This window comes from Sander vitreus, chromosome 13, assembly GCF_031162955.1.
Source record: "Sander vitreus isolate 19-12246 chromosome 13, sanVit1, whole genome shotgun sequence".
NCBI classification, from domain to species: Eukaryota; Metazoa; Chordata; class Actinopteri; order Perciformes; family Percidae; genus Sander; species Sander vitreus.
The window spans coordinates 6,837,177-6,858,363 of record NC_135867.1 but is presented as its reverse complement, the minus strand read 5'-3'; the positions used below and the strand labels follow the sequence as shown (position 1 = coordinate 6,858,363).

General features: G+C 40.2%; 1 protein-coding gene across 2 annotated transcripts in view; it reads left to right on the top strand.

The window, feature by feature from the left end:
• Positions 1–21,187, top strand: part of tmem132e (transmembrane protein 132E) — a 369,858-nt gene that overhangs the window by 232,650 nt on the left and 116,021 nt on the right. Inside the window, exon 1 of one of the 2 annotated variants that reach the window (XM_078265703.1) lies at positions 20,005–20,716. The exons of the other annotated variant lie outside the window; for it this stretch is intronic. Coding sequence (XP_078121829.1) covers positions 20,638–20,716 — 79 coding nt within the window. The 5' untranslated portion in view covers positions 20,005–20,637. Of the gene's footprint in view, positions 1–20,004; positions 20,717–21,187 lie in introns of those variants that run through there. 2 annotated transcript variants of the gene reach the window in all.

Below are 21,187 nucleotides of genomic sequence, written 5' to 3'. Positions count from 1 at the left end.
TCCAACTAATGGAAACGGATGTCAAAGTCAAAGAAAATGCCAGTCACTGTTAATTAAGGCAATGAATTTGAGTTCTAAATATTGTTGTCTTTATCTTTGTGCACATTATTGAGTTCATTATTCAACCTGCATAAATCAGCATTTGGCCTCTTTGTTTATTCATGATTGGTCTACGAATGTGCTCTGTTCTCATAAAGTTACCCAGTGGCACTGTAGAGTCCTTTAATATGCCAGAAAATGATGCCGATGTAAGTGACAAATGCCTTGTCAAGGAAAAATGGCAGAATATATGCAAACTGCACAATGTTTAAATTGTCCATTAACATCCATAATTTCTTTGTGGATAAAACCCTAAAATTTTACACTGATCCAAGTAAGAAAAACAACATTCAAACTCCAAAATGGATATTTATACATTGTTTTCCTACATTGGCTTCTAAATTCCATCACTTTGTTGGGCTCATTCAGAGTGTCACAACAAGTGAATTCCAAAACTGTTGTGAATGATCCCATAATAAATCAGTTTTGTTTTCAGTGAACGTCCCTTTAATCCTTCAAAAGAAATGAGAAATTGCAGTATACAGCTCCATTTAGATGAAGTCAAAGTGTTGTAAAATAATTCAAATGAAATCCTTAGAATTACAGAATTAGGTAAATTGTATAAGAATTTCTCCCATCTAGTGGTGAAATTGTATATGACAACCAACTGAATATTACTTTCTAGCCCCTCACATTCCGAGCGCGTTTTAACTCCTACGTTGGCTGTATTATTCCAAGATTAACATGGCTTCCAGTACGAGTATCAGTGCTATCGTTATTCTGTGTATTGTACTTTGTACTGTGTATTGTGTGAGATTAATAGTGTAAGGCAATGTTTACAGCGTAGGCTACATATTTTTCTCCGTGAGCAGAGTCAGAGATCAGTTGATGCGACGGAAGTGCGAGGGAAAGCTAAAGGAAGAGGGAAAGGTAAAGAAAAACCAAAAGAAAGTGGCAGTGGATCGGTGAGACTTCCTAGGCAAAGAAAAACTCTCCAAAGATGACGAGGAGAGAGTGGAAGCCCTTCAAAGACAAAGGAGAGAAACAACTGAGGTTTGTGTTTTTAATATATTTCTCTGAGCAGTATGAACAATGTCATTGAAACCGAAATTAGCTCTTAGTATCTCCATCGTTTACATGCAGCTGTTCTAGCTGTAGCCTAGTCTGTGTTACAACTGCATGACGTGAGTTGTTTGCCAGGGAAATCACGACGTTATGCACAACCATGCTATAGTTAGCCAAGCAACTATAAAACTTAGAATTTACACAAATAGGCTGAATTACCTGTCGAGAAGAAAGCAGGCAACTTTGGCATCCCTTTTAAAATCCTTGCTCCTTATGAGCTCTTTCCATCTTGGAAAAGCCACTCCAATATTAACTTTGGTCCTGTCGCGTTGTTGTTTTAATTCTCTTTTTTGCTTCCTTGGCAACTCCATTACATGTCCTCGAGAATTGGCGTGATCCTCCATCTTCAACAGGCTTTCAAATCTGCCGGCAGTCACGAGTAATCTCCCCCTGGCATTCGTCATGGTGCCACTGAGTGTAAAAGCGAGAAAGGCGGAGGTATGTCCCTCTTTGGCTAATGTATTTTAAAGATGGAGGCGCAACATGGCTGCCGCCATTCGAGCGACTCGCTCGTATGTATTTTGAATGGCAGATTCTACGCGTAACAGTAGTCTTGTCTTCAATAAGCGACATTACAGTGCACCAGCTGTCTTCTTCCAGGATAGAAGCAATTGGCTAAAAAATATTTTTAGAAAAAAATCCCATCAATAGTGAAAAGCAGAAACTCCAAGAATCAACTGTCTTCACTGATAGGCAATTTATCCCGTGAAGTAATGTCTTTATGGGAATTAATCTCGCAGAGCAATATTAGTGAGCTTGTATGTGCAAATGTCAATTTGCAGAAGGAAAGGAGGAATACCTTGAAGAAAAAATATCCCCAGGAAGTGATTCTAATGTTTGGACATTATAATGGCCAGTAATGTCAAGTTGAAGTTAAAGGAATTTGACACTAGCAGTAATTTTCCAGAGTACCGTGGATCTTTAGAGAGTTAGACCGCGCAGGGGACTATAGCACAGGTACAGATACTGTATGTTAGCGATGCTGAATGATGCCTGGTCTGCTGGTGACATTTAAGAATGAACTCATTAAAACCATGTTAAGACACTGGTATTGAACATTCAACCATATAAATCTGCAAGCAGAGGTCCAAAAACTTTACATTTTAGCTTACAAAAGTTTTGTTTTATTTACTGTTTACAATTTTAAAGACACTGCACTTGCTCACTATTTCCAATGCTTTATCGAGGTTAAAGATCTTACTTGAGTTCATGCAGTCTCTGTTGCTTCCCGTCCCTCCACTAAATGACTGAATATTTGAGAATAATTGAGTTAAAACATTCTATGTCTCTTTTAATCTGCCACTGGAGAAAAGGCACCTTATTACTATGCTGGAATCAAGATTATGCGCTCTAAGCCTCTGCTTGTCCCAGAGCAAGTGCTTTTCCTGACACCCCTTTTTTAGCTTGTTGTTATGGTGATTTGGCAGCGAGTTGTGTAACCCGTCACCATGGGAACAACACAACTAAAAGCTGTGTGTTTGTGTGACAGTGATATGAAGAAAATCTGAAACAAAGATATCCTTTTCTCCTCCCCGACAGCACTGAGGCATTCCACTCAGAAAGCTCCACACTGGCTGTGCGGTGGCCATGACACTATGAAGGGCTGGTGTACAATAGACCTCCTAAACAATAGACCAAAGGCTGCTGTTGCTTTTTTTTATTTGAAAGGCATCACACGCAGTGGATAAGCTGTGAAACCAAAATGTCACGTGGGTCCCACGAGGGGAAAATGGGAATGTTGATTTAGCCACAGCCTCTTGACCCGAATATCAAGGGTGTATGATGTCATGCGGAAATATTTTGCCCTAGTGTTACAAGAGGGGATTGTGAGGTGTCTATCTTTTTTGAACAAAGATATGGACTCAGTAAATTCTGTATATATATACTGTATATATTATAGTTGAAATATATGTCTGCACAGATAACTGATGTTATCGAAGAAAATTTAAAATCAGATTTGAGTTTAGTTGATGGGGCATTTAGAGAAGATCTACTTTTTCTTTTTTACAAAAGTCAGAGGACTTCTAACCAACCCGTTCTCACTCCGAACTCGTAAAATACGGACGTTTGGACAATGGCTGTCAGTGTCTGAAGCGACAAAAAAGGCGTCCTTCAGCATGTTTGTATAACGTACCGGGGAGAGCAGGCAGCTACACGGGGTTTAGCGAGTAGTATGTAAGACCGAAATTTCGCATAGGGATGTCGGTTGGGGTAGCGCATGGGTCAAACACGGGACTTTCACCCAAGAGACCGGGGTTCGTGTCCTGCTTGTCACATTTCCTAAAGTTGCTTTCTTTTTTAACCGTCCCGTTATTCCCGCATGTCACGGAAACGTAAGCCCACCCACAACCTTTTCCTAAACTCAACCGTCCCGTTCTTCCCGCATGTCACGGAAACGTAAGCCCACATACGACCTTTTCCTAAACCCAACCGTCCCGTTCCCGCGTGTCACGGAAACGTAAGCCCACCCACAACCTTTTCCTTAACATAAGTGCGTCAAAAGGGACGCCAGTAGACCCGACCAAGCGTGTTTAGTTAAAGCGCGTTATATGACGCTAAAGGACACTTTTAGTTTCAATAACAACGACAAAGGCACCTGACCAAGCGTCCGTATTTTACGAGATGGGAGTGAGAACCTGTTGACTTCTAACATACAAAGAGTTTGGCTCATTCGTGCATGTAAAGCTGCATAAGAGGGAGCAGAAGCACTGATTACGACACAGACCAATGGCATGGCAAGATAAAATTATGGTCTTCACTGATTTGTTTCTGTATTGCTGATTTAATGTCATCAGCTACTGCAACGCCACGCTCTTCCCACATTTACATTTTCCAAAAGTGCTTATCCTTACTTTTTTCTGAAGATAAAAAATTATTTTAGAGAACAAAAAGGTAGTGCCATCATCAATTAATTGAAAAATGTCTATAATGGAGACAATGTTATGGTCACATCTAGAATGTATTCAGTCATTCAGACTGCTATGAGTGCTTTGTGTGTGATGATAGCCTAAAATGAATCAACCTCCGAATGATGTGAATTGTAACATTTTGTGACTTGGCAAATACGTGAATAACCAAGACCACAATATTTCCCTGACCTTAAAGGACATATCCAGACTGTTATCTAACAAAATCCTTTACTACCAAGGTCTCCATGATACAATCCTAGCCTGAAACATTGGTAAATTGCTTGTTGCTTCAATCCACAGGACTACATACATTTAGAAGTCTTTTCCAAAAGCAACACAGTACAACATAACAGGAAAATCAAAAGCCTTATCAGTCAAAGGTAAAACCAAGCTGGAAGCTCCCATTTCAGGTCCCTGTGTATGTGGGAAAAGTGAATGACTCTCGCTCTCCCTCTCACAGTAACCACTAGGTGCCTCGAGCAAGGAACCAAACCCCCCACTGCTCGGTGGTCAACAAGAATAAGATGATTGTGGTCACAGCGGGTGGCTCTCAGGTGTAAAGCAGGATGTTGCTTAAAGCATTCAGGCTCACTAATAGCTTTCTTGAACAAACAAAGGTTACAAAAATGTTAATACCATGACTAAATGAAATATATACCAGCTAGAGGATGAAAAGTATCCCCTTCCGGCAATGAAATTTCATGATCAGAGACAGGAAAATCAAAAGCAGAAAGAAAATATTCACCCTTATGCCGCCTCCGGCCCCTTGGCAAATAACACGTGTCTATGAACCAATCTTAGTTTCTCATTGCAGCTTTTCCCCAGAAGCCAAAATAAGGTCTCATATTCAATTTGAAAAAAAAAACAGATGAGATAATATTCATAGACACAGAGTAGGGATTTCTGGGACAACTTTATCTACTTCCAAAGTGTATGGAGAAAAAAAACTCCAGTAACACTTGTAGTATAAAGATCAACTTTTTTGTCAGACAATGGTTTCTGCTTGTGGACTTGATGAAGTTACCTTGCATGTAGTCTCGCTTTACCAGACCTTCCTTCACAGCGCTGCGGAGGAGGGTCTGGCTACTCCACATGGCATTCCGGAATGGGACAAAAACGTGCTCTGCAAAACAGCCTCGGGAAGGAACTTGTTTTGGTGGAACATGTACGTTCAAAAGTTGTTTTAGTCGTGCAACAGAAAACTCAGATTGGACAGATAGTCTAGCTAGCTGTCTGGATTTACCCTGCAGAGATCTGAGGAGCAGTCAACCATAGTCCTCATATATCCACCGGAGTTTAAAATTCCAACACAAAGAAAGTAGGGGTACAGACATTGGCTGTAAAAGACATGCATCTGGCGGAATTTCCAGGCGTCAGAGCAATCCCGGAAGTGGAACGTCATGGATATAGACTAAGTGCAACATAATATAAATATGTAAAATATAATCTGTCCAAGGTGAAAAGATCTGTGTGTTCTCAGTTCAGGTCTGGTATACTCCCTCTCCATATTGAAACAGGACGGTGGTCGGGCACCAGTGAGGAAGACACTGTGTTATTTATGTGATCTTAATGAAGTTCATTTTGCTTTGTGTTGTCTATATTATCATGATTTAGGATTGTAATTATTTACCAAAGTTGAAGTAATAATAATAGCAGGATATAGCAACAACATAAACATATTGAGGTGGCAGTAGCTCAGTCCGTATGGATTTGGGTTGGGAACCAGAGGGTCGCTGGTTCAAGTCCCTGTACAGACCAAAGTACAGAGTGTGGATTGGTAGCTGGAGAGAGTTCACCTCCTGGGCACTGCCAATGTGCTCTTGAGCAAGGCACCATACCCCCACAACCATTCAGGGCACTGTTCCAGCACTGGCAGCCCACTCTCTCTGACATCTCTCCATTTGTGCATGAATAGGTCCTGTGTGTGTGTATTTCAGGCCTGTGTGTAGTGATTTCTAACAAACAGAGTGTAATTTGCATAAAATCAAAACATTTTTATTTGCAGACTTTTTAGAACAAGCATGGGCTAAGAGGAAGACTTCTTTGTATCGATAATTCTCTGTCTGAAAGTGGCATTCCCTGTTATTTAATTAATTATTTATGTTTCTGTGGCTGTAGTTTTGTTTTATGTATGCTGTGTGTGGACCTTGGACTGGAAGCTGTGGATAAAATTACTTTTGTATAGGTGTCATGAGTCATGTAATTCCGTGTAGGATTGGCCACTTAGTGGCATGACACGTAAATAAAATATCATTCATTCAGCATTCATCTTTCAGCAACGGTCGTGTGACCTTCTCACTGTACAGATTAATTCCCGGATGTGAAGAAGAAATCCTATTTGGAAACATTAACAACATAATAACTCCATAAAGATGTAAATCTGAAGTCCAAAATTGGTCAGGAATCCAGTTACCAAATGGATCATCCAGGGTCTAGCTGGCTTGTTTGTTCATCTAATGACTTCTTTTCATTATATTGTTATGAACACTTAGTTATTATTATTTGGAGCTCTTCTGAATCAACTGAGAAACCAGATTAGAAGCATTACCGGCATTGTGCGAGTAACAAAGAATGTGAATGAAAGGAACAATTTGAAAGAGTGGAGGCCACACATAGAGCAGTCATCTCAGGGATGTGGTCAGCACTTACCTTTTTTTCTTCTAATGAATAAACAGCCTTAAAATGAGTATTTTTCGTGTTTGGAGGGAAACCGGTTTGTAGGTGGCTGCATGTGACAGAGAAAGGGCCACTGGGTTGTCATTCATATTTAACCCTTGTGTTGACTTCGGGTCACATTGACCCGTTTTTAAATTTTTGTTTTATATCAGAAAATATGGGACGTAGAAATAAGCGCTGAAAATGTGTAGAAGAAAAAAAGATTTTTAAGTAATTTAACGTTAAGTAGTTTAATAACATGGAAAATAATTCCAGCAGGTCACTGATACAATACACTTACCATGGTGTTACCATGGTTTACTGTAGGGAAATGTTACAATCACAAACAAGACATCTCTGCATAGTGAAACCTGCTTTGAGAATTAAGATATTTAACCTCCTTGTGAATCTATAGAGATGTCCTGATTTATGTTAAAGGACTATTTTCTTCTCCAATTGTATGGCTGATACTCCAATGTTTGCAGTTATTGTCACTTCACATGTGGCTCAGCCTCGGGGGGAATATATATGGTATATTTAAATGAATTTACCTAAAATTAAAATTGATTGTAAAATTGTACATCTTCAGTTGGTTTTCAGTTAGTTTTTGTATTTTCATGGGATTTGTTGACAATAACAAAAATACAGAATATAGCCAACCTTCCCCTTGAGCTTGTTAGCTTTCCTGTTCTTCAATCTGTTCCTCTGGAACTCTGACTATTTGTCTGTCTATTTTGCAGTGCTCACCATTTTTTCCCCGATAATGAAACTTGCATTTGATCTTCCCAAGACATATTAATGGCTAATACCAGAGGCTGAAAACATATATGGTAATAAAAAGAAGCTTTGTCCAGTGTTGTATCCTGTTACAATGTTCAGCAGTGCTTTATTATCCCCAAAGGGCTGCAATTAGAGCTGTGCTACTGAATCTGGTCAAATACAATGAAAGACTGCCAATGTATAACCTACAAATCAGCATAATTTAGCATTACTTAGACTCACAGTGATTACTCTATAATACAAGTCGGGAAAGCAGGCTTTGTCAGGGAGTACAGTGAAATGAGAGTCACAAAGCTGAGACTTTTTGAAACGAGGATCCTTTGTATATGCAGTTAGATTCAGTCTATGAATGATATGCCAAATAATGTGAGAGCTATCTTGTCTTCGGGAATTGCATGCATCAGCGTTGTCCTTGCACTCCTCAGGGTAAAGCCATTGACGGATCAGTCTAAATGATGGTATAAAATGGAGGTAAATCGACTGTAATACAAGACAGTCTCTCATTTTTGTGGTTGTAACTTGATATATTTTCTTTCATTCAAATCGTTTAAGGTCTTTTTTCCTTTCTTCAGTTCATGGATGTGTGGCTTTATTGATCGCTGTAGGGAAATTAGGTGGTTTGCATCTGTAAAAGTAATGGGATTTAGCAGGAAAGTTAAGTTAAAAGATTGAAAATGTAATCTAAAACAAGCAACACACCAGTAAAACTAATGAAAACAATACGATAAAGAAATTAATTGGACTATAAATGGTTTAATTACACAGATGGTATGCTTGTGACAATGTTGGCATATAGATGTGACATATAGGAAAGAACTTGCAGTATCTTATTTAATTAAAAAACGTAACCTGGAAAAATAATTCAAAGTGTAACGCATCAAATAATACAGTAAATCCTTCTGTACAATCCTTTTGTGTAGGAAATCCTTTTGTAACAGCGGCTGAATAATATTGTGAGGCTCAGTTTACCTCACACAGAGTATCCCCTTACTCTAGACAAATCCTGTTGTCTAGAGCCCTATAGATTGGTCAGCCTCAGATCGTATTCAGGCACAAATCATGCTGCCTTGAGGCATTTGCATCCTTTCATCAATACACTACTAATGCATGCAGTGGCTGTGCCTACAAGACTCCATTTGGTAGCAAAGAAACAGAAGGCAGGGGCCATGTGGGATCCTGAGGCACACACCAACTACACTTACTAAGCATCTGCAACTTCATAGACCAGCTCTATGTGATTATAGTTGCGAGCACCCCTTCTCTCCTGGACTCTGTGTTCCTCTCAACTTCCCACACAGAGATTCAGTTCTCTGGTACTTGTTGAGGTTGTTGGTGAATCCCACGCCAACTGAATGTGAATTGATAAGCTTCTTTGTTGACCTCTTCAGCTTCCAAATGTATTCAGAAAACAGTGTGGCAAGTGTTAAGACATAAGGCCTTCATCTGAGACTACCGGCAGTAATGAAGAGAAACAGAAACCAGTCAGCAAAGCAAGAAAAGCTGAAAGAAGACTTCATACAACATAATTATTGTAACATGCACATTTCTATACTTTTTGCATTATAAAGTAAAAATAAAAATAATTTAGAGCTTGCAAATTCAAAGTCATAAAATAAACAAAAGGTCAAAATCCTTGCCAATTGTGTAGCCTGATGGTCTAACATAATAATAAAAAAGGATTTGTTAGAAATGTGAATGTACAATGTAAAAAAAACTATTATCAACCTCTTAAAACTACTTGAATTGTGAAATCCACCACAATAAAAGTCAAGTCTGCATTCTTTTTTTTGCCAATATTAAATTATTGTTATGAGGTCACACAGTGCAGACTTTTTAAACCAGTCTGTACTTAAAACTGCATTACCGCACAGCTATACCGTGACAATGACCGAAAATGAATAGTAACCAACAGCTGCCTGGAAAAGAACTGTAGAGCATGTGTTGAATGTGTAGGAGCTCAGTTGTTGCTTCATTCAAACAGCCTCTGCTGGACCAGATGAGGGTGACTGATAAAATAAATGATGGATGGTTTTTATGGGTGCATATAAATAATCAATGATGAAATGTTCCATTTCCCACTGATGGTGTCACACTGGTTGTATATTCTTCCTTTTTAATCTGCAAATCAAGCCTCATTAAAGCTGCACTATGAATTTAATGTGGAAATACATGGCTCTTATCAGCCTAAATTACAAAGCGAGACTTTAACAAAGGAAACATTCCATCTCCACTAATTGAGACCCTGTAGATTCACGAAATTACATCCTTGTGTTAGACATTTCTTATCCACAGGGAGTGATTGATTGAAAACTGAGGGCAAATTTTGAACCATGTCCCAAAACCCTTAAAGGGGTTGCTTCTTCCAGAGGAAGTTGGACTCACCAGTGTTAGATTAATAACCCTTCTCTTCCTTTTGTTACCCTTTAGTATCAAGCATCACAGACTAGTCAATTCTGAGTTTCCCTCAGGAATTCAGAGCAGTTATAATATCTTAAAGTTTCTCTTCTAAATAATTCCTAATTTCAGGAGTTTTATTTACCAACACATTTCCTATGAGAACCAAGAGACTAATGGTGATGTTCCATACAGACCAACAGAATCTTCATATACATGCTTATAATCACCTGTACATACAGTACTCTCCATGAGGAAGCAAAAAATGAAAAGCCATTTCATTGTAAAGGTCAAGCAATGTCTGTGGATAGATAGGGGTAGAATATTAATAAGAGATTCCCATAAGGGGTTTGTTTGTAAAACCAAGGTGACTAAGAGGATTATTAGGTGAACAATAGATAGTAGTTTATAAATTCTGTAGAATAGAGACAGGTTATTTATCAGGGAGAGGCATAAATAGAAAGCAATAAAAAAGGTTTGTTTGTAACACTATGTATTTCCAAAACATAATGTTTTGGAAGCGTCTATTTTTTTTCCAATAAAAAGCAATCAGAGGATTCTGATTGATTACAAATCCACCTATTTCCAAGATAAACTACTTTCAGTTATAAAAAGGAATGTGATAGCACACAGATAGTTATTTTAAATATAACTTGATTCCATTTTGCAGAAAGGCCTAAAGTCACAGTGAAAGGGAAGTTGGAGCATCTTTAGCTTCAGTACTGTGATGTATTTCCAAGTGAAACAGAATATGTGGGCATTCCATAGTTGGATCTGAAGGAAGAGAATTAAATAGAAATTAATAAATTGGCACATAATCATAACCTGACGTGCCAGATGGTTTGTTAACACAGAACCGTCTGCAAAGCCGTCATTGGAAACTGTTTGGGAAAGGAGAGATGCTTTCAAAATATACCTGGCAGTTAATTGGATAAACCATCTGTCTATGTGGTCCGCCATTGTTGTTGCGGCCGTTACATACCTAAACCACACCCTAAGCTGTCAGTAGCTCCTCGCCTAGTCACCTAGGTTGGAGCCTGACAAGATGGATTTTTGTGTGATACATGATCCTGCAATATTCGCTTGATCTTGTGATATTGCGAGAGACCAGCTGCTGTGCAAAGTAAACATATTCATACTCTTTTGGTAGTGTAAATAAGGTTTTTTTTACCAACTGATGTCACAAGACACACCTCCTACTATGACTTTGCTCTGCTAGCTAGTAGGGCCTACAACAAGCTGTAACAGTCACGTTTGGTTTGATAGCATAGGCAGGATTGATAGAAAAATGTATGTATACTAGGGGTTGCGTGACTTCAGATTTTTTAAAGTTGACTTTGATGTGATGAAAGTCAAGTCGACGTTGACTAGTCGATGATGATGTCATTAGCCTAATAAAATCACAGGAGAAGTACCTGTATTTTATCACCCTGTAATATCAACCCTTGTATTGGTTTTCTTAAGAGGCTTGCTTTGTGTAGCTTAGCCTTTCTATCATTTTGCAACCTGTCCAACTTATCAGCAAGCGCTTTTGTAGTGAGCTTAACTAACGTTACCCGTTTTTCAGCTTCTTTAACAAGCTACTCCATTGGCGATTTTAGACCATTTTTAGGGGGGCTCATTGCTGTTTGTAGATTCCTTCATGTGCGGCTTATATTCTTTCGGATGTTTCATGCGCAGGTGTTTTAACAGCGGCGATGTTGTGTGTTGTTTGGGGTCCTTGCCGCCGCGGGACAGGTCGGCATTGCGGGTTGGACGTGTGGCTCCACTTGGGTCGCCTTCTTTTGGCTGGGGGTGCTGCCGGGCAGCGCTTTTTCTGACTTCAGTTCAGGAGTTCCATTTTCACTTTCTCACAGCCTACTGCATTGAACGGTCCACCTACATAAACACCTTCCCGTAATCAACAGCGGCGTTATTACGTCGACCAGCGTAGCATGCTTAGTGCAAGCGTAGGGTTCAGTTCAGTGGAAAAAAAATTCTAAGGTTCGGCAGAAACCAAACCCTGTCAAAAAGCCCAATATTTGGCCGAATCCAAACCCGAATCCTGGATTCGGTGCATCCCTAACAGAAACGTAGCTTTAGCCAATCGGAGGTGGTTGTCTCTCTCTATCTGATCTGTCAGAGGGAGAGCAGGAGTGGGTTGTGAAGTTTAACATTGGTAGTCCCCAGAGAAGAAGTTGGTAATTGCATGGTGCAGATTAGAACCCAAATTGAAACGTAAGAAACTAAAATTTCGGAATATTAGAACATTGTGTAAAATTGGTCGTTATTACTGTGACTTATAAATTGTCAGGTTTAGTTCCATCATTGTATTAATAGTGTCAAAAAACGTTAGCTGACGTTGTTGTTCAGTAGCTAGCTCAGAGTAGTCTGGCTATCACCAGACCAAGGTCTGACCAATCTTTTAAGGTTGAACATTAGTCTGGGGAGTCTGCTCTGTATTTTCTACTGCACAAGAGGCATGATCAACGGTCATAGTTCAAATGACTCTGTACCTAATGTATACACCAAGTTCAAAATGAGTCATCAAAATATTATAACATTTTACAGGAAGAGAAAAGATAAGGATTTTGCAATTAAATCATATAAAGGAGGACCGGATATTGATCCTTATGTAAATTGGGGGAAATTGTGGGGTCACCAACCTGGGAAGTTTCCTTGTGCTATTCTAAAGATCAACGTCTAAGAGGTGTAGCTTTGAATCTGTTTCATGGCTGAAATAATGAATGACTGAATGAATGATAGACTCCATCTGGCTTTTATTTGTGTGGGTCTGGCAGCTCTGTGGACTTATTTATTTGTCTTGTCAAATCTCTGGCTATACATAAACTAAAAGGACCAATTGGAAACCGGTTTAGTTATATAAAAACGTATACATGTTCCGGTTGATGCATTGCTCACCCATAAATGTGATAAATGACAAAAACAAACTTCAGGCTGTGCTTCTCTACATTGTGTCTACTTTGTAAACGCTGCTGGTGGACATTTCATGATGTGACTGTCATGGAGCCAGACAGCACACATGCTGCAGCTGTGGACGACAGCCCTTAACCGGCCCTTCCGATCTGTGTTTCTGCTTCATTGAGATGTCAGTTGTACATGATGTGATTACTGACGGAATGATTCACATCTTAGTCTGACGGAAATGTGTTAGACGTGTGTGCACGCTTAAGGGGACACATAACATAACACAATATATGACAAGTAGCATGTAGAATGATTTCTACTTTACTCTAAATCACCAATGTGATGTGATTTCATGGGAATACATGGACTGGACAAACCTTCCCCAGTGTGACTGAAACGTGAATGTAATTTCCCTATGCATATAGATGACATGATGAAAACTGATTAAATATAAAGTCACACACAGTTTGAGATAATCCAGCTGCAATCCATTTGTAAAGGTAATCCAGGTCTGACTGAGATGGAAATAGACATTCCTCAAAGAGGCAAAAATAGGACTAATGCCGCGTTCTGTTTATCTTGGAACTCGGAAGCCGGAGCTGGGAATAACGTCATACCTGTTGCGTTCCATTTAAGTCGGATTTTCATTGTTTTCATTAGCTCTAGCCCGGTTAGCTATTGTTAGCAATACCAGTTGATAACAACGCATTACGCCGTTTTTTGTGCATGCAAACAGCGTAACATGTACACAGATAGAAGTTGAACATGCCTGTGTGAACGACTGATTTAGTGACACAAATAAGACAGAAGTGCTTATAACTTTATGTTACTGCAGCTTTCACAACTGTTGATACAGGGGGCAGCCATGTTGGATTTTGAACTCAGGCTACTGCGAGGTTGTCCGAGTTCCGAGCTCGTAAATCTGAGGTCAGGGGGCGTGTTTCCGACTTTGACCTCGGAAAATTCAATTTCCGAGGTAAATAGAACGCAGCATAATTGTACCAGTGCTAACAGAACCTTTATCCCAGGCTAACATGTCTTTTCATCTGCACTTTGTGTTGCATTCATAGCTAATTGAATGCTAATGTGAACCATTTTACATTATGGGTATTTGCATACACTTCTCAGTAAATGTGGAGTCTGAACAAAGAATACTGAAATTAAAAGTTGACAAGAAAAAGTGCAATAACTGTTTGTTAAAGGATAACTGCCGTTTTTGTTTTTCAACCTGGACCCTATTTTCCTATGTTTTTGTGTATAATTGACTGATGTTCCCATCAATCAACAATCTTGGTCCAGTATTAAGCGAGATTGCTACAGTCAGCAGCGCTGAAACAAGCTACAATGTAAGTTAATAGGGCAATTTTGTACAGCTTGTATTTACCTTCACAAAAGTGCTTGTTTTTCCGCTGACAGGCTCAGATTAATATTCTAAGTGTGTGACAACATTATGGAAAGGATTTCTAAGGAGGTCGACCTTTCTGTCGACCTCCTTTTGTAAGATCCTTTTAAATATAAAAACATCCACAAAATTGCGTTCGCTAAACCCACCAGACTCCACGTAAATAAACCAGTAATTTTAGCATCGCAAAATGCACGTCATTCAAAGTCGACAGAAACAAAATAAAACTATGAAAAGCCGATTTGGGTCGTCCATCTACTTTTCCAACCATCACAACTCTATGATTATATATATTAATATATGATTGAAATAAACACATAGTTTACCGATTTACATGTGAAAATATGTTGGCTCTATACACGCTAAAAGTATTTTTTAAATGGAGTCTGGTGGGTTTAGCGCTAGCTACCTCAGAGCTGTTTCTGGTTAAACAGAAAGGTCTCAAAGAGGTGTTAAAAGGTCTATCTCTGTAGGGATCCTTTCCATAATGTTGTCAGACAGAATAAAAATCTGAGCCTTTCAGTGGACCAAACTGACTCTGAACATTTGCCCCATAGGGTTACATTGCAGCCCGGTCTGTGCCTGCCGGTTACAGCGTTCATGCTTAATACTGGACCAATTTCAAAGATTGTTGTTCCTATCAGTCACTTACACACAACAACATAGGAAAATAGGGGCCAGGTTGAAAAAAATGGTAGTTACCCTTTAAGTGTAATCCCACAATGTAATATAGTGTGAGAAGTGTGTAATAAGTATGTTGTTGAAAGGTATTATTTCACCATTCCAAATGTACATGTATTAGCAGTGTAGTGATTCTCAAAGCCGAATAGAAAGAGGGAGGGAGTGATGGGTAAGATAATGTCGATAGCGATGCTCATTGCGCTGGAACATTAGTAATGCTGTAAGGATGCTCCATCTCTCTAAACCCACTCAACAATTTTTCTTGACCTTTTACTTGAAGAGACATTTATGCACTTCTCTTCCTCAAGATCAAATGTCTGCCCTCCTCATAACAGCCTCTCTATATTTCCCCTTGACTTGGCAGCCAACTTTTATGTTTGATTGCTTTTGTATGGACAGCAAGACATACAGTTAAGTGTTTCAGTTAGTAACTATGGAACAAGACTTTTTTGACTCGGTCTGCTCAATGCTTTTGAGGACATTAACCAGTAGCACAACAGATACTTCCAGATCCTTATAAATTTGAATGTGTAGAATTTGTATTCTTTGTTGACATAAAGAAGGTGATTGTGGTAGTAGACTATTCAGATTGAAAGTGTGGCCAAAAGCATTATCTTAGGAATATATGCTTTTCCAGATGTTTTGCTCCAAATATGTTTGCCTTATAAGTAGTAAGGCCTAAGTGTATGTTGAGACCCACTGAAATTAGTTTGTTAGTTTAAGTTAAACTGACATTTTTCAAGCTTTAACCTCCTGCTTTTTGTAAAAATGATGCAAATTGGTGGCAAGAAACCTTTCCTGAATTCGCTTCTTAGAAAAAAGGTTAATCTAGTTTGAAAACACAAAAGAAATTCACTCAGTAGATTGATTAGATTCGTCCACTGAATGAAATCAGCTATATGGTGGTTGAAAACATTCACTTTTTTTCTTATCTAAAGAGTATTTGCAGTCTGTTATTAGCATACCCAGCATGTTCTTATCCCAACTCAATAGAATTGACTTGATTACTGACACTGTCATTGGCGCCACTTGTTACCTCAGCGCATCAATCTGTGACGCTCCACTGCGATCGCCGTTTTAAACACGGGGAACTCTTGGTTAACGTTGTGAATTCAAACAAAACTACATAAAAACATTTAGGTGTAGGAAAAGATCATGGGTGGGGTTAAAACAAGTAGGTTTCTAACGTAATTAAAGAGACGCACGGGACAAATGGGACATGAACCGTGGTCTTCTGGGTTAAAGTCCTGTGTTGTTTGACCCATCTACCACTCTGACCTCCTCCCTACTTAGTTTTCTCTCTCTCTCTCTCTCTTAGTGCTCTTAGTTCTGGAGCACTTGCTCTGAGCTTCTAATATTGCTGCGGATGGATTTACAGTTGAAAGCCCGGCACACTTCATACGGACGCTCAATGGTGCCTCGTGCGTCGGTATGAAACGACAAGGGCTGTGACAAAGCGTTGGTATTTGATGCCCTGGGAATGAGAGAAGAGTAGAAATGGCTTTAGCCTCAAAGGGGCCCCATACTTTCATTAATTGACATCAGACAAAGTAATCTGATGAATACAAAGTGCCCTGAGACTAGACACCCACTCGTTCCCCTGTCACACACACACACACACACACACACACACACACACACACACACACACACACACACACACACACACACATACATACACACATACACATAAACACAGAGCAGATGTTTCACGTAATGGGAGCACAACAGGAAGAGAATTCAATTCAATTTGGCCCCAGGTCTAATAGGACATCAAGTGAAAGAGGAAGGCGATAGGGTTTCACAATGGAAGCCCATCTGTGTCCATGCTCCCCTTCAAACCCACCTACCCAGTGATGTTGTTACACTGAAATGAGACAAGAGAACCCTGATGCATCATAGGCTGTAATCACCTTCTCAGATGACACCATAGGGTCTCTGGGTTGAGAGGAAAGGGCAGAGATTAGTTTTGTTTGATGGCATTCAATGAATGTATTGTCATTGTACAGTTTTATTGCATTTAAAAGGGATTAGGAGACTCCTGGGCGGTAGTCGGGTGATCTGCAGGTGTAACACGAAAGTATCTGTGTCACTGTTGGTTCACAGTCCCTAGGAGGTTGACAGAGGCAACAGACCATTGTGCACAGTATACTCAAAATACTTTTGCAAATTACTTTGTTGCAGCAACATCCACAGCCCTACTACTATTCACCACTGACTTTGATATGATACAGTTAGAGAATGTATTTCTGTTGCCGTCATTATTATAGAAAAAGAGGACGAATAAAGCACACTTGTGGACTACAGGAAGATGCTGTTTAATAAACGTTTATCATGGAAGAAGGTGGGGAAATCAGTGTTTTTGCAGCACAGTAAGTGGAAAATGGGACTTTAGCTCGGTGGTCCAATGTATGCTGACACTTCTGATTGTGGAAGTCTCTTATAATTTATTCATGTTAATGTTGACTCTTATAAAACATTTGTTCAAATAGTCACAGCAAAAAGGCAGCAACATACAATTAAAGACACATCTCTATGACCACCACAGTGTAAACTCTTTTGATCACGCTTGAAAGATTTAAATCTTCTTTCAAGAAATACAGTCACAATCAGTCCTCTGTGGAGAGAGATTTTGTCCCTAAATGTGAGTAATTGTTTTGTATTTTACCAATTTCCTCAGGTTATTGCTTCACATTGCTGCGGCACCCTGTATAAGTTGGTTTAACAGCTAGATTTTATCACACATCACTGATGATGCAAACGGTCCCATATTGTGTTGTTATTGTCTTGCACATGCTCAAATAATGTCAGCAAGCTGTTTGGAGTCACAGTCTTACCTTTAGTTCCCTGGTGTAGCCCTACAGCTTCCCTGTGTTTAAACGAACAGATGCAGATAAGATAAGCAGTTGACAGTACCAAGTCAGAGGCAAACCGCTTTAAAATCTAAATTACCGTTAAAAAAAAAAAAACAGCTGCAAGCTGGAAACCATTTTGTTGTGGGCTGTTTGGCCAGCAGCAGGTGCTTGTGGAACACATGGAGACACATTTCTTTAAGAGCCTTGCTCCAGGACCAGTGTTGGGGAAGTTACTTTTAAAAAGTAGTGTTTGCTCGTTACTTGTTACTTCTTAAAAAAGTAATCTGTTACTTTACTTAGTTACCCCCTATGGAAAGTAACTTTTTACTTGTTACTTTTACGTTACTTTTAAAAGCAGGGGTCTCTGGCAGAGACTGAAGTTAATTATACAAAAACTATCTTTGACCATGAAGCCAATCTCTGGTTTATCGGTGAAGTGTCTGAAGTACACTGCAGACTGGATTCTCTACTCACAGAGTGACGGCTGATTCTTTATGAACGAGTCCAGCGCGGGTTGAATGCACATCAGCAGGTCATATCGGCATTACACGGTGTTAGTGTATACTATGTAATGTCTGTATCGACTTGTAGTGGTCGTGCAGCCACGATGGTCCGTGCATTGTCGTAGACACATGCAGCCTCTTTTCTGGAAATCCTTGCGTGTCCTTGCAACCGACACAAGTCCACAGCGGTCCGCTGCGTATGTATGAGGCCGTCTCCACCGCATCCATCTGTGAGGTTGTCAGCTTTGTGTCTGCCTGGCTCAGAGCGCGGTCCAGCACAAAGCCACGAAGCTTAAAACGCTCTCAAAAGTTAGCTTTGGCTGCTTCTCGCTTGCCATGATTACTCTGCTACCAGCCTCTGTCATGTCCCGTGTGGAGCCTGTGAGCGCGCAATGTGAGCGCATCTGTGAGCGTCAAATCTGTCCCTGGGAAAAGTAACGTTGTGCCGAATTGAAAAAGGAACTAAGTTTCATTACCAAATTTTCAGTAGTAGCGCGTCACACTACTTTTTACCCGAAAAAGTAGTTACGTTGTGTGTTACCCAACACTGTCCAGGACACCCCAACAGTAGTGTCGAAAGGCAGGGTAAAACACTTTTCAAAAATTCCCAGCAGATCTGGGGATTGAAGGTTTCTCTGCGCTGTAGGCTACTGCTGCCTCAAGTGAGAGAAATCGAGTGAAGCGGTCTTTAATGCTGTTCCAATATCTTTTTTAAACGCAGCAATGAAATCATGTAGAGCTTTGATATAAACATTGGCAGGCATACTAGGTGTATATCCTTATATGTGAGGCCCATATTCTATCTTTTCCCGAGGCGAAGATTGGTAGTAGAGTCTCCCAGTATTGGTAAAATATACAGTAACGGTGGGAGATTTGAATGGTGGCTCTGCATTTGGACCCAAGAGAATGAAACAGATGGCACTCTGGTAGAGGAGCCCTTAAGGAAGTTTGTGGAATGCTGTGCATATTTGTCGCTTTTAATGTTGATCAAGGCAAGAGCAGCTCTTCTTTCGAAACACACACACACACATTCCTGCGAAGAGCTTTTGGTCGATAAAGACTAGACAGCCTTTAAGTAGCTTAACTCATTATTATAGGTTCTTCAGCCCTCTCTATGGCTACGATTGCTCATTTGTAAGTGCAGGATGTGTCCCCGGCTGTGGCTTCATCTTTTGTTGCCTCCACTGTTTGCCATTCAGTTTATGGGGCCCACACACACACACACACACACACACACACACACACACACACACACACACAACTCACACACACAAGTGCACACACATCCATGGATCCCTCTCTCGCTTTTATTATGGGAATTCCAGGCACATGTGAAGCAGGGAGGCTAGTCAGATACCCCTCCCCCTCCGGGTGGTATCCCCTCATTCTCATGGATTTCTCATGGGGCTAAAGCAGACGAAAGGGGGGGGGGGGAGGAGGAAGAGAAGGAGGGAAAGAAGGAGGAGGAGGAGGAGGAGGAGGAGGTGGAAGAGGAGGGAAAGAAGGAGGAGGAAAAGGGAAGGAGAGCTAGACTAATTCATCAATAATCTTTACCTAAGCCCTCCCTCTCCCCTTCTTCTTACTCTCTCTCTCTCTGCCTGGAGGCATTCAAGCAATACATCCATCCCCCGCCCCACCTCACACACACACACACACACAGAGAGAGAGACACACACAGCCCTTATACACACACTTACATGTACACACATAAGAGTCTGCCTGAACACGTCCAGAGGGATAGGATGAATCGAGCTGGAGAGTGTTATTTCTTTGGACTCCATATGTGTGTGTGTGTGTGTGTGTGTGTGTGTGTGTGTCTGTGTGTGTGGTGTAAGTCGTGTCCTCTGAGGGCTGTGTGTCTTAGCTCTGACCGGGAGCTAAAATGGTGATTATAGACTAGAGACTAGGTGTGGCAAGATGGGGCGGCGTCAAAGGCTTTGTCTATAGTTCCCGTACAGCCCACCAACCGGGAGGAGGCTCTGCCTGTCTATCAGAGTCAGTCCTGGAGCCATGCACACAGTCTGGGATTGAGCTAGCTGCTGTGTGGGGCTGAACCACTTTCAAACCAAGACCTAAGACACGGGGAATGAGACAAGAACAAGTTCAAGAAGCTCAGTGGAACCTTTTATGCCAGATACAAGAACATGACCAATTGAAGAACTGCCGGAGCATATGCATCTTCTTTTTTTTTCACCCTCATTTATTCTTCTTTTGCAACTTACGAAGATTTTCTAAAGAGAAACTAAAAAAGAAGCCAAACTTCTGTGGAGTTCCTGTTGAGTAACACATCTTTTGAAGAGGTTTTCTTTTTGGGGAATTCAAAAGATCCTCTTGATTTTTTTTTAAGATTTAAAGGATGCAAATTCAATGATAGAACTATTTGGAATATGGGACTTTTAATCTATGATTTGGACCATGGGGACAGGCAACTATGTTTTTGTGCTCAGCTCTGGGTAATTTTGATAAGTATGTCACATTTATTCAGTTTGTATTCCAATGATTTTGCCCTAAATTGATTTAACTGTTATAATTTAGGTGTTAAGCTATGTTGACTTGTTTTGACTCAACAAGTGCAGCGCAGTACAATGGATAAGTGTATGCACTATTCAAATACAAACTCAAGTTTCCTGTTTTATTCTGTAGTTCAAGCCTACCTTCACGTCGCTTGTGACTTTGTATTTTTTGAAAGAGTTTTGTGTGTTATCTAGTTCAAAGTGTTGAATAGCCAAACACTGATTGAATGTGTTGTTACTTCCCAGATAAAAGATCACATGCTGTGCACCTTGACAATGTGAACAACATGTTCATTCGGATGTGCTTTTGGAGCATCCAACATACATGTATTGACCAGTTATCATCTGATTAGTTTTTAGTTTTTTTTACCTTCTCCCTTTTCCTCTCTACGGCTGACTGAGCAGACCTCTGTCACTTCCTGCC